Genomic DNA, 22,166 nt, shown 5'->3' with positions numbered 1-22,166 from the left:
TAGTCTCAAAAGACTACGGGAACTCACAGCAGCCATTTCCTATGAGTGATCTGCATGGGGCAGGAGCGTAGGAAGATCACTCCTGCCCCGAAAACCCACTAGACCACAAGGTAAGGTCTGGGTTGTTGGGGGAGGGGGGAGAGGTGGCAGGGAGGCAGGGGTGGGTCAGAGCCGGCCAAAAAGTTATTCGCAAATTTTCAACATTTGCGGGCCAGTTTTGCTCCTAACCCCTGCGAATATTGAGGGAGAAGAGTATTTGTAAATATCAGTATTTAAACATATCCTTCTAAGCTCATATGTTGCTACTGCAGGTGATGGACTATTACCAAAGACATGCACTTTCATTCTGTATTCTACAACCTCCTGATTGAGGTCATGATTGCGTTGCCACAGGAATCTTAAATAATTTCTATAGTCTGGATGCACTAACAAACAGTAGAACATTTGCTGGATATCTGCTGTTATGGCGATAGGTTTCTCTCTGAATCGAATCAGGACTCCTATTAAGGTATTAATCATATCAGGTCCAGAAAGCAGCACATTGTTGAGGGAGACTCCTTGGTATTGAACATTGGAGTCAAATACAATCCTGATCTGGCCTGGCTTTTGTGGATGGTATACGCCAAAGATAGTTAAATACCAGCACTCCTTATTTTCTTTCAGTGGTGGAGCTGGTTCTGCATTGTCATTGTCCAGCATGTTCTGCATAAATGTTATAAAGTGTCTCCGGTTTCTTCTGCAAGACTCTCTGCAGTGAAGTTAGTCGAGATTGAGCTTACTCTCTGTTATTTGGAAGTTGTATTCTGAGTGTCCAAAAGAGTTGAAGAGCCACCCAACTGTTGGACTCATCTTTAGAGAATTCCTGATCCATGATTTTGAGGAACTCTGTCTTCTACAGAAAGAGTTGGCTTGTCATCATCCTTGGTGACCTGGAACACTGCATTGCCCAGACGATCTTCTGGATCTGGTAGTGAAGTGTTCTGATATATGACTGAATTAGGTTCTAATTATTTCCAACTGTAGACTTCCTTTACTTGTAAATGATTCTGGCAAGGCTTGAATAAGGTGGTGCGTCCATTGGCCAAGACACACGTCTTGAATACATCTTTTCTTGGTCTCCTCAGTCCATTGATGCTGACGTCACCTATTATTAATCCATCCGAGTCGATAAGCATAAGGAGCATCAGCTGGTCCCACCTTTGACTCAAGAAGTCTGACCAGGGCTGTTGTGTCTCTTCCTTAGTAAGAGCAGGATCTTTGCTTTTGGATCTACTGGCCTGCAGGTGTTCTGCTATTGGTTGCAGATGAGAGTACTGTTGTGCAACTTCAGGTGTAGGGATTTCTTCCCTGATGTCTGGTATTTGGTTGCACTCAATTAGTTGGTAAATCTCACTTGATGCATTGCTTCTATGGTGTAACCACTTGCTTTTCTCTCCGTCTTCCTGGTCTTCCCTGAAAAGGTTCTAAGGTGGTAGGGGTAGCGGTTTCCCTGGATATTAAACATATCAAAGAACTCTGTCTTTGCCAGGGACTGGTTACTTTGTTCATGCCTTTTCTGGTTGCCCTTTAGGTTATACTTTTGCTACACATATCTTGGTGCATGAACCTGCCACTGAGGCCTTCTCCACATACTTCTGTGCAGCTTACAGTGATATTCTGTGATATTGTTTGTTCTGTTCTCTCTTCAACACCTTGGCCTGACTCTGGGGCAGGGAACCTCGGAGGTCAGTCTACTCCTCTCCAGAATGTAAGGCACTGATGTGTTTGTCACTATCACATATTGTGCACTTAATGGCTGCTTTACAGTTTTTTACCCATGCGTTTGGTTGAAGAGCAACACTTATAGCAGATTCAATATTTTCTCAACAGCTCTTTTCGCTCTCTCAAGGTTTTCTCCTTGAACCCTCAACATTTCAGAAGAGAATGTGGTTTTTCTATGTATTGGAATTGTCTTTCTGGGTCTTCTATTATTTCTACAGTAGGAGGACGGACTGTTGGTGTTGAGCTGTTGTGGGTAGCATGTCTGTCTTGTGCACTGCTACAGACTTCCTAGCATGTGTTGCCATACCTCTTTGTTGGCTTCTCATTCTGGAGGTAGCCTGTCTTCACCTGATCAGACATGTCATCCCGGAAACTGAAATCATTTCTTCTCTTTGCCAGTTTTCTAATGAAGTCTGTGAAGACTGTGAAGGTTGAGATCCTCCCTCGATTCTCCTCCTTATACTTCATACCTAGAACCGACCATTTTTCTTTGACATCATATGGCAGCTTTGATGTAAACTTCTTTTTGCCACAGGATGTGTCCAGGTAGCTCAGGCCTGAAGACTCGGATTAGTCTTAAATGCTTCCATTTCTTGGAGGAGGGTCTTCCAAATCCAGCGGCTTGTCATGATTTTTGCTGGTAAGTCTTGGGACGTTCTCTATTCTCCTCATTAATGCTTGCTGGATCCTTCTGGGTTGCTGCTCGAGCCTCTCCCACATCTCCTTCAGGCCCTGATCATCATGTTGTAATGCATCTTTAAGGTGTCTTTATCTTTTCGGATGATTCAGGCCCCAGCCACCTGATCATCAAATTCATCCCTTGCCTGGGGACTTGGCTTTATGACTGATATAGCATCTTGGAAATCAGCCTTCCACTCACAGTACCTCTCTGTGCTATCATTAAATTGAGTGAGTCCCATTAGTTACCATCATCTTGCATGCAATATATGTTGCTAGGTCTTCTCTTTCTGAAATCCCTATAGTGCTGGCAATGGGAAGCTGTGGCTGACTACTTGCTGTTGTTGGCCTGTCAGGTGCCTCTTTCTTAATCACAGTATGCTGAGGGAAATGTGGTTGCTCAATCTTCACTGGAGCCATGTTCCTGTTTGGCGTCCAAATCTTCGCTTGAGATGAAGCATTGTTCTCGGGGAGCCTTCCTGGAGCAAGAGCCAGTGGCAGTGAATCTGTGTGTGTGCTTGCATATAGACTACTGTAATGGCGTTTTGTCTCTGTGGCGCGCTCCACCTTCAGCTTGCTTCTCTCAGGCAATCTTGACTCTGCTGCTAAGGAATGTGCTTAGAGTGACTCCTCTAAGTCAGACTGTGATTGTTTACTTTCTTGCTCTGAGGCATGGGCCTTCACATACTCTTAACATACGCTGTGTGGGATTTTCCCCTTTAATATGGCTCAACTGACTCTCCCCACTGACTCTCCTCCAACACCTTCAGCTGTGCCTCAATGGCAGCCACTTACTTTTGTTGCTGTAACACCTTCAAGGCAATATCAAGCTCCGCCTTTTTGCGTGCTGTGGTGGCTTCAGCCTCTGCCCAGTAGCCTCTGCCTCTTCCACAGCCCTGCATACAGTACCCTCCGCCTCTTCCACAGCCCTACATGCAGTAGCCTCCGACTTTTCCTTGGATGCTACTTTCTCCTGTTGTTCTTCCAGTTTTAATTTCTGTGTTTCAATAGCTGCTTCTTGCTAACTATAGAGAGCTTTTGTTTTTGCAGCTTCTGCCTCAATTCTTAGTTTGACAGAGATGGAGACTTTGGTTGATCTGCTGGAATGGCTTCAGTGGCCTGTTCTGTGTGTTCTAGATGTTCTACTGGTTCTGGAGCTCTTGTGGAGTATTTAGTATTGGGATTCAGTATCTTTATCTGGGGCCTCTGTAGGTTGCTGTCTTTTTAAGAACATCCTCTACTATGGCCTGCCTTACCTGGTCTGTGGCCCTTTGACTGTCAGACTGGGTCATACTATCATGAGTATACTTCCTAACCAGGTATGCATTGGACTCTGCTGCTGTGCCTTCATATGTCTGATAGGCAGCTTCTATATGACTGAATGGGGCTTTCTCACTTATGTGCTGTGTGACTTTGGCCAATAAGCAATCTAATGACCTGTGGCATTTCTGTATCTGACTCATAATTCTCCTGAGCCCTTTCAGTTAAGGTATGAACTCTTGTTTCTGTGCCTTCTTCTTTGCCAAGGTGTTTGTGCCTTGCTGCTTTCTGTTTCTTCTGCTATGAGGTTGCTGGGATAATAAACTTTTTGTTTTACAAACAGTTCTGTAAGGTGTTTCTTTTTTTTTTTCTTTGAACCTATGCAGTATCTATGACAACCAATTTGATACTTTTCACTGAGGTATCTTTCCTCCTAAACCCTCTGCTCCTCCTCCTCCTTTCTCCATCTCTGTAAATAATATTGTCATTGTTCCAGTCTCCTCTGTTCGCAACCTTGGAGTCGTTTTTGATTTTGACCTCTCATTTTCTACATATATCCAACAAGCTGCTAAGACCTGTCACTTCTATCTTTTCAATATCACTAAAATATGCCCCTTCCTCTCTGAGCACACTACCAGGACCCTTGTCCAAGCTCTCAGAACCTCACGCTTAGATTACTGCAATCTACTCCTAACTGGAATCCTGCAGTGTTGCCTCTCCCCCTTGCAATCTGTGCAAAACTCTGCTGCGCTACTCATCTTCTACCCCTCTCCTTAAGTCACTTCACAGGCTTCCTATCTGCCATTGCATACAATTCAAGATCTTATTGCTGACCTACAAGTGTGTTCATTCTACTGCCCCTCAATATCTCTCCTTACATACCTCCCAGAGAACTCTGTTCCTCAGATAAGTCACTCTTAACATTACCCTTCTCCTCCACTGCCAATTCCAGACTTTGTTCCTTTCATCTAGCTGCCCCCTATGCCTGGAATAAATTACCTGAGTTTGTCCGTCAAGCCCCTTCCCTTGTTTAAAAGCAGACTGAAAACCCACCTTTTTGATATAGCTTTTTAATCCTTAACCCTACTCTGCCCTCCAACCCAGCCAGCTGATTAACCGTTCCCCTTAACTGTATCCATGACATCTTGCATGACATCTTGTTTGTCTGTCTTGCCTATTTAGATTGTAAGCTCTTTCGAGCAAGGACTGTTTTCTTACTCATTGTGACTCTGTACAGCACTGCTTGCGTCTGGTAGCGCTATAGAAATAATTAATAGTAGTAGAGGTGCGGGCAAACCTCTCCTGATGAACATAGGTAGTTTCTACGACAACCAATTGTTACTTTTCACTGAGGTATGGGCAGCCCTCTCCTTGCCTTATGAATTATTCATGCAGCCTTCAACTTTGATTCTTATAGTTTGATTTATAACTTTATCATCATTTATAAGGCAGTTTTAAATGCAGTTGAAATATAAGCAGCAACACCTCAAGCAGCCCTTTCACTCCCGATACCAAGTCAAAGTTCAACAGGTCTTTTTTTACTCTCCCAGCCACCAAGACAAGAGTCTCTCAGGTTCTTTTTCACTCCCAGCCACCAAGCCAGTAGTTTGTCAGGTTTTTTTTCACTCCCAGCCACCAAGCCAATAGTTTGTCAGGTTTTTTTTTCACTCCCAGCCACCAGGCCAATAGTTTGTCAGGTTTTTTTTTCACTCCCAGCCACCAGGCCAATAGTTTGTCAGGTTTTTTTTTCACTCCCAGCCACCAGGCCAATAGTTTGTCAGGTTTTTTTTTCACTCCCAGCCACCAGGCCATGTCAGGTTTTTTTTTCACTCCCAGCCACCAGGCCAATAGTTTGTCAGGTTTTTTTTCACAGATACAGCTCTCTGCAAAGTCTTCAGATTTTTGTGCTGAAGCAAAGACTTCTCTAAATTACTGGCCACTGTAAGAGTTTCCTGTTCAGCCAACCCCCAATTCCTTAATCTTGATGTCACCAGTCAAACTCTGAATCAATTGAACAGTTCTTTAATAATGAAGCAAACAACTTACAGTCAGATAGTAGTTCAATGCAGTTGAAGACTGTACATTCCTTCTCACTCCACTAATATCAGGATTATGCTAGGAGTGTCCACACTGTGGAGATGACATCGTTTTCCAGACTTAGAAGTAATCTAAGCTGTATTTGATTGTCAGAATTGAGGGGTGAAAAAAACAGGTGGGAGAACACCACACTCAGGCTCTCACTCTGGCATGTGCTCAGCAAATATAGCCACTGCTTTCCTCTGACTGAAGAAGGAGGCGGGCCCATGCTGTGGAAGCAGCCCAGTCCACTGGACAACAAAGCCCTCTGGGTAGTTGAGTCCACAGAGCACCCATAATTAATACACATCTAAACAAACATTAACTGAGGAAATGCCCACATAACATGGGGACATAACAATCAGGACAGAAACTTCTCACATGTAGGACTTAATAGCTCCAGGTTGCCATTAACACCAAAAAGGATAAAAACAATTTCCTAAACAAGCTGCCTTCTTTAGTTTTGTTCTTATTTTAAGTCCTACTGAAAATTAAAAAAAAATCCTCAGGGAAGGGGATATGGCATTGAATTCTAAGCCTGAAAAGGATTCCAAAAGATATTGTCCAAACCTACTTTGTTGGAAATCTGTGACATGAGATCTGTGACAGAAGCAGTGTGGGAAGCCTGGGTACAGGTGCTAATTATCAAGCTGTGCACAAGACGATGCAGCCTGGCTGGCTGTGTGTGAATTGAACTGTTTGCTAAGTGCCTTTCATTTTGAAGTGGTTTAAGTCACCAACAGTCACAGTGTGAAACCCAGATTTGGGGGGATAGAGTTCACTGAAGATCCTGGGTGGGATTTTTGTTGGTACTTTTTTCTTAAAGGTCCCATGGCAACAAGAGGGCATCCGTTGAAACTCAGGGGTGGGAAATTTCATGGTGACACCAGAAAATATTTCTTCACCGAAAAAGTGGTTGATCGCTGGAGTAGTCTTCCACTGGAGGTAATTGAGGCCAGCAGCGTGTCGGATTTTAAGAAAAAATGGGATTGGCACGTGGGATCTCTTCACGGAGGGAGTTAGGGGGTGGGACATTGGTATGGGCAGACTAGATGGGCCTTGGCCCTTTTCTGCCGTCAGTTTCTATGTTTCTGTGTACTTGTTAAAAGCCATTTTTCTTCTTATAGTGAACTCAGCAATTCTTTTCTCCCAACTCTAGGCAAACTAGGTAGCACTGGTGCACAGGAATGAACTTTGCTCTAATGTGTGATATTGGTTTTGGTGTTTTTCTTTTGAAACTGTAAAGGGCCTGGTGAAGAAAAGGACTGTCCTAATTTTAATCCCAGGTGCCTGGACAGAGGGTGGAGTCCATTCCACCTTCACTCTGTGGAACTATACAAAAGTGCCAGGAGGACACTATAGGCTCAGTAAAGGAGCTGAGAAGTACTTACCTTAAGAAAGTGCTTGCTTTCTATGAAAGCTGGCCTGTTTGCCCTGGGCTCAGATCAGTGCTACTATAAATTCACAGATGACTCACAATTAGATGACTCATAGAATTAGTGGCTACTGCTAAACGGGTAAGTGCCACCAAAGCCTCTTCTCAGGTATAAAGCTTGTTTTACACAGAGAAATGGGGTTTTATAAAATTATATAATTGCATAGCTGTGTAGAAAGCATGTGAACAGAAAGTGGTTTACCACCTGCTTTTGGGAAACCTGCATGTAGGCATTCCAGGGGACATAGTTTGGGTGAAGCAGAGGTGGAACTGTGATTTCCATGTGCATTTTATAATTATAAAAAGTGTACACATGCTACATTCACACCAGCTTTGGAGCAAGTGTAAATGTTTGTCAGCATTTGTGCATTACAGGGATGGTTCTAGGTCCTTGTTTTATAATGCACCATTATTGCCATTATATAATAGGCTTTTCAAATAGGTGTGCTGATGTAAAAGTACTCTAAATTCAACAGTGGTAAACATACAAGTGCTGCCTTCTTACCATATAATATATGACATGAAAATGAGTTATATAGAGGCCCTTTTACGAAAGATTAGCATGTGTTAATGGAATTAGCATGCACTAAATGCTGTGCATCCTATTTTATACGTATGGGCCTTGTGGGATTTAGCACATCCTAATGTCTGTTAGCACACACTAAGGGCTCCTTTTACTAAGCTGCACTAGCAGTTTTAGTGCGCGCTTAGCGCCCGCTGGATGGCCGCGCACAGTAGACGCTAACGCCACCATTGAGCTGGCATTAGTTTTTGGCATGTAGCATGGGGTTAGCGTTCGCGGCAATGTAGCGCGCGCTAAAAATGCTAGCACAGGAGCCCTAAGCTTTAGTAAAAGGGCCTCATAGGCAGTAGATGAATTTGCCACTCTCCACATTACTTTGAACCCTATGTTGAGAACACGCTAATTCTACTTCCTTTCAGATACATACATTTTGGTCATACAGCAACTTGAATAGACAGAATCTACACATTGCTCACTGGCCAGAAAAAAAAAAATCCACTTATGCAGATGGCATCCACTATCACTACCCAAATGGTTTTGAATACTGGCCCACCAGTTTCTACTTATATTTAACTGACACTAAGAATGGATCACAGATTTTGTTTCTGATGTAAGTAAAACTAAATAAATCAAATTAAATGAATAAAGAAAAATAAAATACTCATAATATTCATGTATATAGCAGAATTTTAAAAATAAATGAGAAAAATATCACCTACAGCTTGAAAACTCCAGTGGACAGGAATGTTCATCCATAGGAAAGTTATGAAGCTGAAGATAACATTCAGCATTGATCGTCAACCTAACAAAAAATGTTAAATAATTAGATAAAAGGATAAATTAATTTATATAGCCACATCTCTGCCCTTTACGATATAAAAATCAACCTGAATTACAACATTTCAAGATACCTTCAGAGGTACCTCTGGTAACCGATACTGAATTATATTCTGCTATAACTCCTGAGGGAATTCTGTGCAACTGCACAATGCAGAATTTGAGCAAAATTCCATCGGTTGCAGAATTAATTTTTTATGCACAGAATTTAACCATATGTCAACTAGAGGAAGTGAGCCAGTGCTTAAGAAAGATGAAGAGTCTACATAAAAGCAAAACAGAGGCAACCACCTCAAGGAGAACCCAATACAACATCAAAGGATAAAATGAAGTCTTCAAAACCACTTATTTTTATAACAATAAATAAAAAATGTTAAAGTTCAAACAAAGCTTTAGAAAGCCTGACTTGGCTAAGTTTTGTCAGACACCTGTATCAGGGGTTATCTAGTAATTAAAGCAGCAAAAGGCTCAATGAATAACAGGCTAATAAATAAATTATAAAACAAGGATACATGTATAAATATATAAAATCTAATAATATCATCGAATACTGAGATCAGTAAAACATAAAACACCTTAAGTCACAGCACAAAGCAAAGATAATGAAGTGGGTGGCTGTATAGAATCCAGAGAAATCTGATGCCGTGTTTCTACCAATGAGAAAACCAATAAAAAGGGAAAACAAAAAGAAAAAGAAGACAAATTGTTAAATATATTGATATAACATTGATTAAAATAATAACAATTTGCTTGGGCTGTCAAAGGGAACTGCAAACAAAAACTTGCTACAAGATATTTAATATGTAATTGATTACAGGAAACCGCCAAGTACAATTCCCCTGTAAAATCATAAAGCAGTGCTCAAATGGTAGAAGGAAATCACAAATAGCCTATAAATATAATTACTAGTTATAAATTACAACCTACCTCATATACACTATGACTTGAAGCTCCCCAAAACTTGGCCATCACTGAAAATGCTTTTGAAAACCATACCCCCCAAAATACAAAGGGGCACATTGATGGAATTGTGGCATGTATGCACATATGTATACACACATGTACGTAAATGTTGGTATTCTAACCATTTACATGTGTATTTGGTACACACCTTATAGAATTATCATTTTAGTGCACAAATTTATATGCATGCTAGGAGCACACAAGCGTGGCAAAACATGCAGGCAAAACAGTGCTTGCTAATTAGCACACTAACTGCATGCTGTGTTATGGGGCAAGAACTGGGCAGGTTTTAGGCAGAGAATGGGAATGGACTGCACACTGAGACCCTGATGTTCTAAACTTACTATTAAAATCCTGTGGGTCATTATAGTGCCGGTAAATTTTCTGATTTGAAAAAGATGAAGGATGCTTCAAGAACTTCACATGCAAATGAGCTCAGAGGAGGTTCACAGAAATTCTATCCGATCAGTCACTGGGAAAAGTGACTGACACATGCCCAGAAGAGTCCAAGGAAAGAGGCATAAATGTGTGCAGGTGCCAAAAAATGTTACATCATAGGCACACATGAGCATCATTCATAGATGTGCCTTATTGTAGTGCATCATGGGCACACATCATAAGCATCCATCGATGCCATAGGTGGAGGAGAGGGACAGAGAACTACCAGCAAACCATGCAGATGCTTGGACATACAGTAAATGCTGTCCATGTATTTTTTAAACTTCCACCTCTCATGCAAACTGAATCCCTAGTCCTGCCGGCATATGTTTTTAATGGACGTGTATGAGACGTGCTTTTAAGATACATGTAATGAGATGCACTTTGGCACACATGTATTTGGCAACCCCCCCATCAAGTATGATGTATCTTCATTACTCATGTAATTGGCAGCCCAAACGTGACATTGTAAACTTTTGACGCATGTGCATGAGACACGCCTTTAATACACATGCCTGAGACGTGCTTTTAACACAATACTGGCACCTCCAGACTTGCCAGTAATTTTGGAGTGTTAAAGGTCAATGCTGCATTACGTGCACCACCAGGAAGTATCTGGGCATCACTCACAGTGCTCATTTTAATATTAATTACCTCATTGTACTACATTTACATAGTATTATCGAAGAATGCTATGAAGCATGGAAAAGACCACGTAGAGCCATTATGTGCTTTGGGAGCTAAAATACTTCAACTGGTTTAGTATTGATCATTAAAGGCACTGTAAATTTAGAACATAGGAGCCTGAGTTAGCACAGATGCACTTAATGCTTCCCCAAGAGGAGGTATTAAGGGGCTGATTCTGTAAATGGCAACTACCATGGCAGATGCCCGTTTTCTAGGCGTGTCAATCATGGACTGGTGCAACTTACAGAATTGCAGCTAGCAAGGATCCTATACACTGGAAATATGGGCCAGGGTTTTATAAGCCTACATTTCTGGCGCCTAGGATCCTTGCAGAATCACAGGCAGTGGTGCATGGTGACATTGAAGTACTGGCCTTAGTTTGTTTTATGCCATTCATTTTCTAATTAGAGATCCTCTGTGTTCATCCCACACTTTTTTGAATTCCGTCATCGTTCTCATCTCCACCATCTCCCTGTGAAAAAATAATTTCTTAACATTACACCTAAGTCTGCCACCCTGCAACCTCAATTCCTGCCCTCTAGTTTTACCATTTTTCTTTCTCTGGAAAAGATTTGTTTCTATATTAATACCTTTCAAGGATTTAAATGTCTGTATCATATCTCCCTTGTCCCTACTCTCCTCTAGAGCAGTGGTTCCCAATCCTGTCCTGGAGGACCACCAGGCCATTCAGGTTTTCAGGCTAGCCCTAAAGAATATGCATGAGAGAGATTTTCATATAATGGAAGTGACAGGCATGCAAATCTGTGCCATGCATATTCATTAGGGCTAGCCTGAAAACCCGATTGGCCTAGTGGTTCTCCAGGACAGGGTTGGGAACCACTGCTCTAGAGTATACATATTCAGGTCTTCCAATCTCTTCTTGTATGATTTTTGGCACAAGCCTCATACCATTTTCATTGCTTTTCTCTAAACCGCTTCAAGTCTTTCTACATCTTTAGCCAGATACAGCCTCCAAAACTGAACACAGTATTCCAGGTGGGGCCTCACGAATGACCTGTACAGGGCATCAACACCACCTTTCTTCTGCTGTCAGAGCATCAACACCTCTTTTCTTCTAGTGTCAGGTTTGGGCTGCCAATTACATGAGTTCTGCTGGTCATGCCTCTTTCTATACAACCCAACATCCTTCTGCTAAAGCCATTGCTTTGTCGTACTATCATCCCAAGGTCCCTCTCTCCATCTGTGCTTATCAGCCTCTCACCTCTCTGCACATACGGTTCCCTCAGATTTCTACTCCCTATGTGCATCACTCTGCACTTCTTTGCATTGAATTTTAGTTGCTAAACATAAGTTGCCTAACTTTTACAGATCCTTTTTCATGTTTTCCACTCCCTCCAGGGGGTCCACACTGTTACAAATCTTGGAATAATCTGCAAAAAAGGCAAACCTTACTTTCTAACCCTTCAGCAATGTTACTCACAAATATACTGAACAGAATCAGACCCAATGTAACACACCATTACTCACCTTTCCTTCCTCAGAGCAAATTCCATAACAGCCACTCTCTGGCTTCTGTCCGTCAATCAGTTTCTAATCCAGTTCACAATTCTACTCATCAAGTTTATTCAAGAGCCTCCTATGATGACCAATGTCAAACGTTTTGCTGAAATCTAAGTAAATTACATCTAACACACAACCTCGATCCAATTCACTGGTTCACGAGCCAAATAATTCAATCAGGTTAGTTTGACACAATTTACCTTTAATAAAGCCATGTTGACTTGGATCTTGTGAACCATTGGATTCCAGGAAATTCACTATCCTTTCCTTTAGCAACACTTTCATTATTTTTCCAACAACCAAAGTGAGGCTTACTGGCCTGTAGTTTTCTGCTTCATCTTTGTGACCACTTTTGTGAAGAGGGACTACATCTGTTCTTTTCCAATACTGTGGAACCTCTCCCATATCTACATCTGATCTTTTCCAATACTGTGGAACCTCTCTGAGCTCCCTCAATATTCTGGGATGGATGCCATCTAGTCCCATGGATTTGTCTACCTTCAGTTTTTCAAGTTGTTCAAAAACACTTTCTTGTGTAAATGGTATAGTATCTACTCCATTCTCATGTGTAATTTTGCCAGCCAATCATGGTCCTTCTCTAGGATTTTCTTCTGTGAACACAGAGCAGAAGTATTTTAGCAAGTTAGCTTTTTCCTCATCAGTCTCTACATAGCAGTTTCAAGCTTCTTTCAGTCTCACAATTCAAATTTTTGCCTTCCTCCTATCACTAATATATCTGAAAAAAATTGTCACCCTTTTTTATGTTTCTAGATATGTTCTCTTCTGCTTGCACATATAAAATTCTCCTGATAGTTTTCAAAATTAGACATGCATGTACCCCTGCCTTCTTAGACTGATTATTCATTCCCTATGGTCCGACTTGAACATCCATTCCATTCAACAAAATCTTCTGGTAATACCATTTCTGCACCATATCACCTGATATTACTCACCACACCATATTTTCTGTAACTGCACTTACCCTATGGAACACACTCCCAACTTCTCTTCATTTGGAAAATTCCCTCAACAAATTTAAAGTATAACACAAGACTTTTTTGTTTCAAGACGCCTACAACTTAAGCTCCTCTTTTACCCAGAAAGCTTGACTTATCTTTGTTTGAAGATGATCACTCAACTTTCACCATGAAGACGGCCTGTGTGTGAACCTCTTATTTCTGCACCTGCTTCCCTGACACTCTTTCCTATCAATCATTAGATTTCCTCCCAGTTCCCTTCTGCTTACTTTGTTGTTGTTGTTAGGTGCCATCGACTCGTGCTTGAGTCCTAGCAACTTGATGAATTGCGGCTCTAAAAAGAGATAGGTTTTGTGCTAGTCCGGCAAGGTTCTCCAGCGTTATCCCCATGGTTGTTTTCAGCGTATCCAGCCATCTGATTACAGGTCACCCTCTTCGCCTGGTTCCTTCAATCTTCCCAAACATGTCTTTCTCCAGTGATCTCTCTCTTCTGATGGTGTGACCAAAATAAGAATCGTAACTTCATCATTTGGGCTTCGAGTGACATAGCTGGTTTGATCTGTTTACTTTACTGGACTTTACTGGGTCTAGCTATAGGGACTTCGGTCCTTGGCAAGATTGCACATCTATAAGCATATGCTATTTCTATAATCAAAATTTATGTGATCATGTGATATTCAGGCATAGAGATCTTTTATATTTTATTGACAACAGCCTTTTCTGATCTCTACATTCATAACGATAATTGGTTTTTCCCTAGAATTTTTTTGTTACACCAATGAATAGACAACTAGCGTAATCACTTTAGAATTTATGTAAAATGCCCATAATGAGGTAATCCTGAGATAAGCCTAGTGACCATATTTTGCATGACCTGTACAGCTCTTAGATCTTTCTTTGGCAAGCCAACTAACAGTGAATTACAATAATCAAATAATGGATATACATAGGCCTGTACTACAGATCTAAAATTAATAGCTCTCAACAATTCCTCTAAAAGGACATATCAACTTCAACTTAAAAAAAAAAATACTTTCTTAATCACTGGTTTTATATATGGCTTCATTGACAATGGAGAGTCGAATACTACTTGACTCTCCATTGTCAATGAAGCCATATATAAAACCAGTACTGTGATCCCTATTTTAGGCAAAATGAAGTATCTTCAAATGAAAGAGTCCGGGAATGGAAAATTCACTCTACCTGAAAGCAATAGCAGTTAGTCTCAGCCAGGCAAAAGTAAGCTGGAAATCTAATGCCTGTCACCAGATTCGGCATTTTTATTAAATTTCTGATTTCACCACAGACTGCGGGAGACAGTCAGCTATCTCCTGTAGTCTGAAAATCAGGCAGACAGTATTTAAATTCCAGCACTATTACTGGAGTCACCATCATTTGTTTTTATTTTCTCTCTCTTACTTTCTTACAATAAAATATTATCAAGATTCAATATTTTCACTGGTAAAGATGTTTACCTCAGTGTATACAATACCCGTCCATCACTCCAGATTCGCAGCAAACGATTTGGAGTTGTTATCCAGTGAGCATCAGATTTCCGTGAATTTCTAAAGAAGGTATCAGGTATCCAGATCTTTCCAACCATGTTGCTGTTAAGCATAAGCACCTTCATAGTGCTATTAAATTTTAATCGACTGTCATACCAAGTTTGGGAAAAAATTATATCTATAGTATACTCCTGAAAAAAAGCAAAGCAAAGCAAAACAAGAACAAAATATGTGCCGTAATGAATCAGACCAAAGGATACTAGTATCCTCAAGTTATATCTACAGAGATAAGTAGTGACTTTCTTAATCTATGACTAATAATATTTTTCTGGGCTTTTACTTCAGAAATAGGTATAAACTCTTTTATAAACCAAATATGGTGTCTGACTGGTCACAAACATTCATAAAGCTCATGAAGGCAAACGTGATGTTTCTGATTTCAGGAAATATTAAAAACTTTCTTCCAATCTTATTAATTCTGCTTCATTTTTTACAATTTAGTGATATAATTGCCTCTAACATTACTTACACATAACCCAAATGATAAGGCATAAGGACCTTAGCAGCCATACAATTAGTCTACATCCTCCGTGATCAGTATATTCAGGTTTCAGCTTTTCTGCTCTTCCTGTCATGCACTTTTCTTAGTGCCTTAGGTCTTCATTTCCACCATTGTTGGTGCCACTTGACCCAGTGATGTCTTGAAGTCATTTTTTTTCTCCACAATACAGAGAAGAAATGATAGCTGCACCCCATTGTGCCCCAATTACCATATACAGTACTCCCCCAAAATTCACAGGGGTTCCTGCGAATACGGTTAAAAAGCAAGGAGAGGCAGGAGAGGGAAGCCCAGGCGCTGATGGGTGCAAAATCGCTCGAGACAGGAGAGGGCAGCTGGGGCACCGGCGGGTGCAAAATCACTCGCAGTATGCTCCGACCGCCTCTTCCTGTTACTAAAGTTAGGCTACACCAATCAGGAGCTGCTTTGAAATGTAACTCCTGATTGGTGTACCCTGAATTTAGTACAGTAAGATGATGGTCGGAGGAATATCGCAAATTAGTGAGTCCACAATTTGCAAACTAACGGGGAAACACTATACCTCAAATATAAGTAGAGACCCCATTTTCCCCAAAAAAGGAGGAAAAATGGTTGACTCAAATATAAGACGGGGGCTTAATATTAAAGTGCCAAGCCCTGCCAGGATCTGTACCCAGTGCCTCCTCCCTCCCCTGCCAGGCTCTACACCCAGCCCCCCTCCCCGCCATGATCTGCACCCTTTGCCCCCTTCATCCCTCACTGCCCTGTACCATCTCCCTCCCTCCTGATGCCTTGCAGGCCTCCACCAGGCCTGCCGCAGGACCTGGTGGTGCAGTATATGAGGGATCTCCCGTCTCAGCAGAATCCAAACTGCCCCCCGCACATCCCCTCCCCATATTCCCTATGCTCCCCCTTCCCCCTCCCCGACTCCTCGACAGTCTTGGTGGGGGGGGGGGGGGACAGGAGGAATCCCTTCTGCCTTCTCTGCCTGCCAAAATTGATATCCACACCTCCCTCCCACCTCCCCCACATACCTTTCAGGTCCAATGTAGCCAGTTGATGCATGGAGCAGCAGCAATCTTCCAGCTCTCCAGCTCCTTTCGAGGCTGATTGGCTGCGGATAGCATGGCTGGTTTTAAGAAAATGTTTGGACAATTTCCTGAAGGAAAACTCCATGGGCTGTTATTGAGAAAGACATGGGGGAAGCCACTGCTTGCACTGGATCGGTAGCATGGAATGTTGCTGTTTGGGTTTTTGGCCGGGGTACTAGTGACTTGGATTGGCCACTGTGAGTATGGGCTACTGGGTTTGTCAGATCTTTGGTCTGACCCAGTAAGACTATTCTTATGTTCTTAAAGCCTGCTAAGCTAACTGATTTCACCATATTCTCCGGCAACAAATTCCAGAGTTTAATTACATGTCGTGTGAAGAAATATTTTCTCCAGTTTGTTTTAAATCTACTACTTAGTAGCTTCATCACATGCCTCCTAGTCCTAGTATTTTTGGAAAGTGTAAACAAGAGATTCACATCTACTCTTTCCACTCCACTTAGTATTTTATAGAACTCTATCACATCATCCCTGAGCCATCTCTTCTCCAAGCTGAAGAGCCCTAGCTACTTCAGCCTTTCCTCATAGGGAAGTTGTCCCATCCCTTTTATCATGAGAATGCAAATGTCTCTAGATTGTTTTAAATCTGAGATTTTAAAAAAACATTTCTCTTCTCTGATGCTTACTCTTTATGTTTTATTCATTAAGCCCTGATTTATATATTTTATAAGTGATTTTATGAACACAACATAGCTACTATCCCTGTCACCTACATGCACTTTCCTTCCCATCTTTCCTATCTGACACTTGTAGTTCAAATTTTTTCCCTCAGTTTCATGTTTTGTTTTTTTACTTGAAATCACATTTCCTTTCCCTTAATTTATTATTGTAAGCCGCTTTGAAAATTTTTACCGTAATGTGGGATAGTACTATATTTTTCTCTCTCTAAGATGCACCTGACCATAAGACGCACCTAGTATAGAGGAGGAAAACCAAGACAAAAAAAAATTCTGAACCACATGTCCTGTACTCATGTCCCCTCCTCTGGTAGTATAGTGGTAGGTCGGAAAAAGGTACAGGGCAGGTCTAGTGGTAGGCAGGTAGGTAGGCAGATAGGCAGGCAGGCAGCCCCCTCCACTGGTACCTTCTTTTAATTCTGTCGGTCCAGCACTGGTAGGCAGGTCTAGTGGTAGGCAGCCCCCCTCCCCCAGCGATACCTTTTTAAAATTCTGTCAGTCCAACGCTGTATCGGCAGGAGCTTTCCGCGCTTCTGCCCCTCCCTCACTGGCGGCAAGAGATGAGGAGGCAGTCGTCCAGCGAGGGAGGTTCAGGAGCACGGAAAGCTCCTGCCTATACCACGCTGGATCACCAGAATTAAAAAAGATACAGGGGTGTTTAAAAAATTGTTATCTTCGCTGCAAAGACACACAGACATTTCCACCTACTTTTTTTGGGTGGGAAAGTACATCTTATGGAGCAAAAAAATACGTGGAGGTTTTCACCATATATATATTTTCTTTTTTTCTTTTAGATTTTGTATTCAAGTATATTACAAGCTTGTATTTGAATGTGAAAAGTTGATAAATTTTTTTAAAAAAACCAAAACTTTGAACAACTTTGTTGTCATCAGCAAATTTAATTATCTCACTAGTTATTCCCAACTCTAGATCTTTGATAAATCTAATAGCCCACTGCTCAGAATAGAATTCAATCTAAACAGACCTCGCTCCAAGGAGCTACCAGCTTCAGCTATATGAGTAAGATCAGGAAGCTAGCTTTCATCACAGTGGTCATGTGACCGCAGATCCCAGAACAGTCACAGATCAGATAATTAAAATATTCTTCACAAACAGAACCTATAAGATAACATAGCAGAAAACAAAATAGGTAATATAACAGCACTCAGAGATAACAAATGTAAAGCTGCAGTGCTTATAACAGCTTTAGCTTTATTGACGAGATCAGGAAGCTGGCTTACATCAAAGCAGTAACGTGACCGCTGGATCTATGTCTGATCCAGGATCCACAGTCTGTGCTGGGACTGTTGCTTTTTAACATATTTCTCAAAGATCTAGAGTTGGGAATAACTAGTGAGATAATTACATTTGCTGATGACACAAAGTTGTTCAAAGTTTATAAGTCATGGAGGATTGTAAAAAAATTGCATGAGGGCCTTGGGGATGCATGTGGGAATATAGTTCCTGATCTCACTCATAAAGCTGAAGCTGTGAGTTCCTTGGAGCAAGGTCTGTTTAGATATAATTTTTTCCTTAATTCTCTTTTTAAACAACCTTGAATTCTATTCTGAGCAGTGGGCTATTGAAAAGCTTTTATTATTTTAACTTTGTCTGGCTTTTTTTGTTAGTTTGTTGGTTTGGGTTGGTGTGGCTGTGCTTCCCTCAATTGCCCCCGCAACCTTGGAGGGTCCCTTGAGAATAATACGGGATCAGAATTTGTCCCCATCCCTGCAGTTAAGTGTGGGTATCCTCCCCGTGTCATTCTTTAGTGTCCATCTCAACCTCAGTCCTTCTATACCAGCATTCTTCAATGCAAGGCTTGAGGGTCAGTAGCTGTGTCCATTCATACTCTGATTCTTCCTCTCTCCTTATTAAAGGATGATGGGGGATGGGGCACCTGCTGTTCACCACAGGGACAGGGACAAATTCTATACCCGTGTCATTCTCTGGATACATTCCAATTCTTTGGAAAAACAAGAGCTACTCCCCAGTTTACTCTTCTTTGCATGCTCAGGTAAGAAATTTAGACTTGCCTTTGGATTATTCTAATCACTCTACAGTAGAGTACTATGGGGGGATTCAACAAAAGGTGCTAAGTATGCTAGTGCATGCTAACCTCTAAAGATGCCCATTGTATTGTTTGGATATCTTTTGTGGTTAAAATACACTAATGCATTTCTACATGCTAATGTGCTTAAAACCCTTCATTGAATCCCTTTATAATGTCTCCTGGAACATGTTATTGTTAAATTGTAGATCCTTGAGGTCCAAAGAGATGTTGTGAGCAGTGTTCCCGCTAAGCTGCGCTGGCGTGCGCTGGCGCACAAAATATTACATCGCAGCGCACAAGTTTCTCGTCACAGCGCACGGCAGATGGCAGGGCGGCGAGAGGAGAATCGGGCGAGTTGGCTCATAACTTGCTGGCGCCCGATATTTTTAGCTCACAGCGAAAAAAGTTTGCTCACAACACCCGCCCGCTTAGAGGGAGCACTGGTTGTGAGGACTCTTCTTTCCTCTGGGCTAAATGATATTTTAAATGTGAGGGAAAGCAATTGCCACCAAGACTCATTACCAGAATGCACAACCAGCAAAATGATTCATAGGCAACCTCTAGTCTTTTCTTTTAATCATCTTTGTAGAAAACCACATTAAGCTGAAGGGCATGAATGCAGATAATATGGTGGTATGCATTTCAGCACAGCCTAGCTTGTTGCCATTGTGTCTTACCTTCTTTCAATTGCTAGTGCCAACATCTAAATTTAATTCTGGTTAGAATCCATCCTCCTTGAATAGGCTACCCATTTCTTAAAGGTTCCTCAATTTCTAAGGAATCTAAAAAAAACCACTCTTTCATGAACCATTATCTTATTCATGTTTTGAGACACCAAAGCTCAGCCTACCTCTGGGGCTCTGCATGTAATCTAGGAACATTTTCAAGAATGCTGCCAAGGATATTCTGACTCTGATATAATCTCCTACTTAGAAGCCTTCTTATTTCTTTAGAAACTGCCGTATCATTATCCCTTTTGATACTGGTAGCACATTTTCATTACAAGAATTCTACATCTAATTTCAAATCAGTTTATGTACAAATGTGCTAGTTTATAAAAAAATAAGCGCATATGAAAAAATAGGATGGAATAAAATTATTTTTAAAAACCCATTGACTCTAAGCTTCATGACTTACCATGTTAATAGGATCTACTGGACCAATGCTGTTAACATATATATTGGTTTCTATTATTGTGGGTCTCACTGTAAGAAGAAAAAGAAGGAAAGAGAAAAAAATACTAAGATTATTGGTATGTATAAAAAAGAGGTATGAAATAATTTAACAAAATCACAAGGTAGATATCTTTAGGAAAAACTACTTGAGCCATCCAGTTTGTCCGTCCTACATTGTTCTAGCTAAAAAGTATCTTCTAAATGTCAAGTAATCCCTACAGCCTATATTTGGCTCCTGTGTTTAGAGGAAATGCTGCCTCAATTTTACCTGGTTTGTAATGCAGCATCTCTTGGCTTCGGAAAAAGCGGTTTGTTTCTGTTGTAGAACAGTTTGATAGGTAAAACAAGGCTGGGCATGGGAGTTGATGAGTTACATCTCCATTTTGTACAGGCTTGCTAGCACCAGCACCACTACTCCCATGAATAAGAACATTGATAAGATGAAAACAAGAAGAAAAATGGACCAGTGGGTATTGGTACCAGTCATACCAACAGCTAGTTCACTGTTTCCAAATCTACCCCCTTGAGGAGATGCTGAAGGAAACTCAACTATGCCAGCTCTTTCTTAACAGAACCTGTCAGGGGACGTCAGACTTCAAACTCCTGGGTCTTTGTGACCACCGAGAGACATGAGAATGCTAAAGTGATTGCCTGTGAACCTGAACCCATGTAACCATTACCAACATCCCTGCCATGGATCCAGGAACTGCAGATGGTCATGATGAACACATCACATTTGAAGCTGTGAACACAACTTGACCATTCTCTCCTGTATAAAGAAACATTAGTACTGAATTGAATCTATAGATACCTGAGGAACTGAGAAGTAACTGTTAAACTCCAAATAATACAAAATACAGAAGCTAAAATTATACATTACAAATCAAAATTCAACCTTGTCACACCATTGCACTGATTACCAAAAGTAAAATGATCAAATTTCAAATTATGCTGCCTGGTATTCAAAATGCTATATGGCGACTTTCTAGATAGCTTCTCCAGATTCACAAAGCTAATAGAAAGATCTATGGACCAATGTAATTCTAACAACTTAATCTTATCATTCTCAACTCTGAAAGGTATAAAATATAAAACACACCACAGCAAAAGTATGGAATTCACATCCCATTGATATTTGTACAACCAACATACACAATCTGTTTCAAAGAAACTTAAAGAAAACATTTTTTTAAAAGAAATCTCTACCAGTGACTCAAAGAAATGCAGACTAAAAAATAGAAGCCAACAGGAACAAAGACAGTTGTTGAGAAACAAGCTCTTATCTGACATATTACCCGTACTGTGTAACATGTGAATAACTCAATGTAATATATTAAGAATTATCTCCTATTTGTTGTATTGCCCTATACTAAATTACCTTATACTGCTGTAGCATGTTGACAAATCCAGGTAATATGTATAACTCTTTATAACATGCTTTACCCTACATGACACTCTAAGTAGTATTGTGCTGCTTATAACCCACCTGGAACTCTGATTTGTGAGGATTTGGCGGGATATAAGACTGAACATAAAATAACATAAATATAAATCACAAAGCCAACATAGATATACATACAAACATACAGAAGAGCTAAACAGAATCCCATAAGCCAAGTTCTGCATACTTTCTCCATTTAAAACAAGATGAAGCAACGTGACTAGAATGAGATTAAAACTCTGGTCCATAATATGGAGCATAGTCATATAAATTTATGGTTCGTTAGAAAAACCTCATTTTTTAAAAAGAGTTTAGAAGTTTACATACCACCTATTCCTGGACGAAATTTATTGTCATATCCCTGAAGTAAGGAGTTCAGAATGTGTGTGACATCTCCTTCATGGATCTTTGGTGCTAATACCCATGTTCTGTTCACAGTTAGGTCCTCATCATCTTCATCATCTACTTTATCAGCACTAATAGGTCAAAATATAATTGAAAAAAATCAGCAACAT

The 22,166-nt window shown here is 40.9% G+C and overlaps 1 protein-coding gene across 4 annotated transcripts in view; it reads right to left on the bottom strand.

The window, feature by feature from the left end:
* Nucleotides 1-22,166, bottom strand: part of GABRG1 (gamma-aminobutyric acid type A receptor subunit gamma1) — a 93,504-nt gene that overhangs the window by 46,679 nt on the left and 24,659 nt on the right. For 3 of the 4 annotated variants that reach the window (XM_033946195.1, XM_033946179.1, XM_033946187.1), the window contains exons 2-5: nt 21,979-22,127; nt 20,173-20,240; nt 14,632-14,852; nt 8,453-8,535 (exon numbers count right to left, since the gene is read on the bottom strand). In XM_033946195.1, the coding sequence (XP_033802086.1) occupies nt 8,453-8,535; nt 14,632-14,852; nt 20,173-20,240; nt 21,979-22,127 (521 nt within the window). The remainder of the gene's footprint in view (nt 1-8,452; nt 8,536-14,631; nt 14,853-20,172; nt 20,241-21,978; nt 22,128-22,166) is intronic. The other variant, XM_033946205.1, reaches the window with a different exon arrangement.

This window comes from Geotrypetes seraphini, chromosome 1, assembly GCF_902459505.1.
Source record: "Geotrypetes seraphini chromosome 1, aGeoSer1.1, whole genome shotgun sequence".
NCBI lineage: Eukaryota > Metazoa > Chordata > Amphibia > Gymnophiona > Dermophiidae > Geotrypetes > Geotrypetes seraphini.
This window is presented reverse-complemented; position numbering and strand designations above follow the sequence as displayed.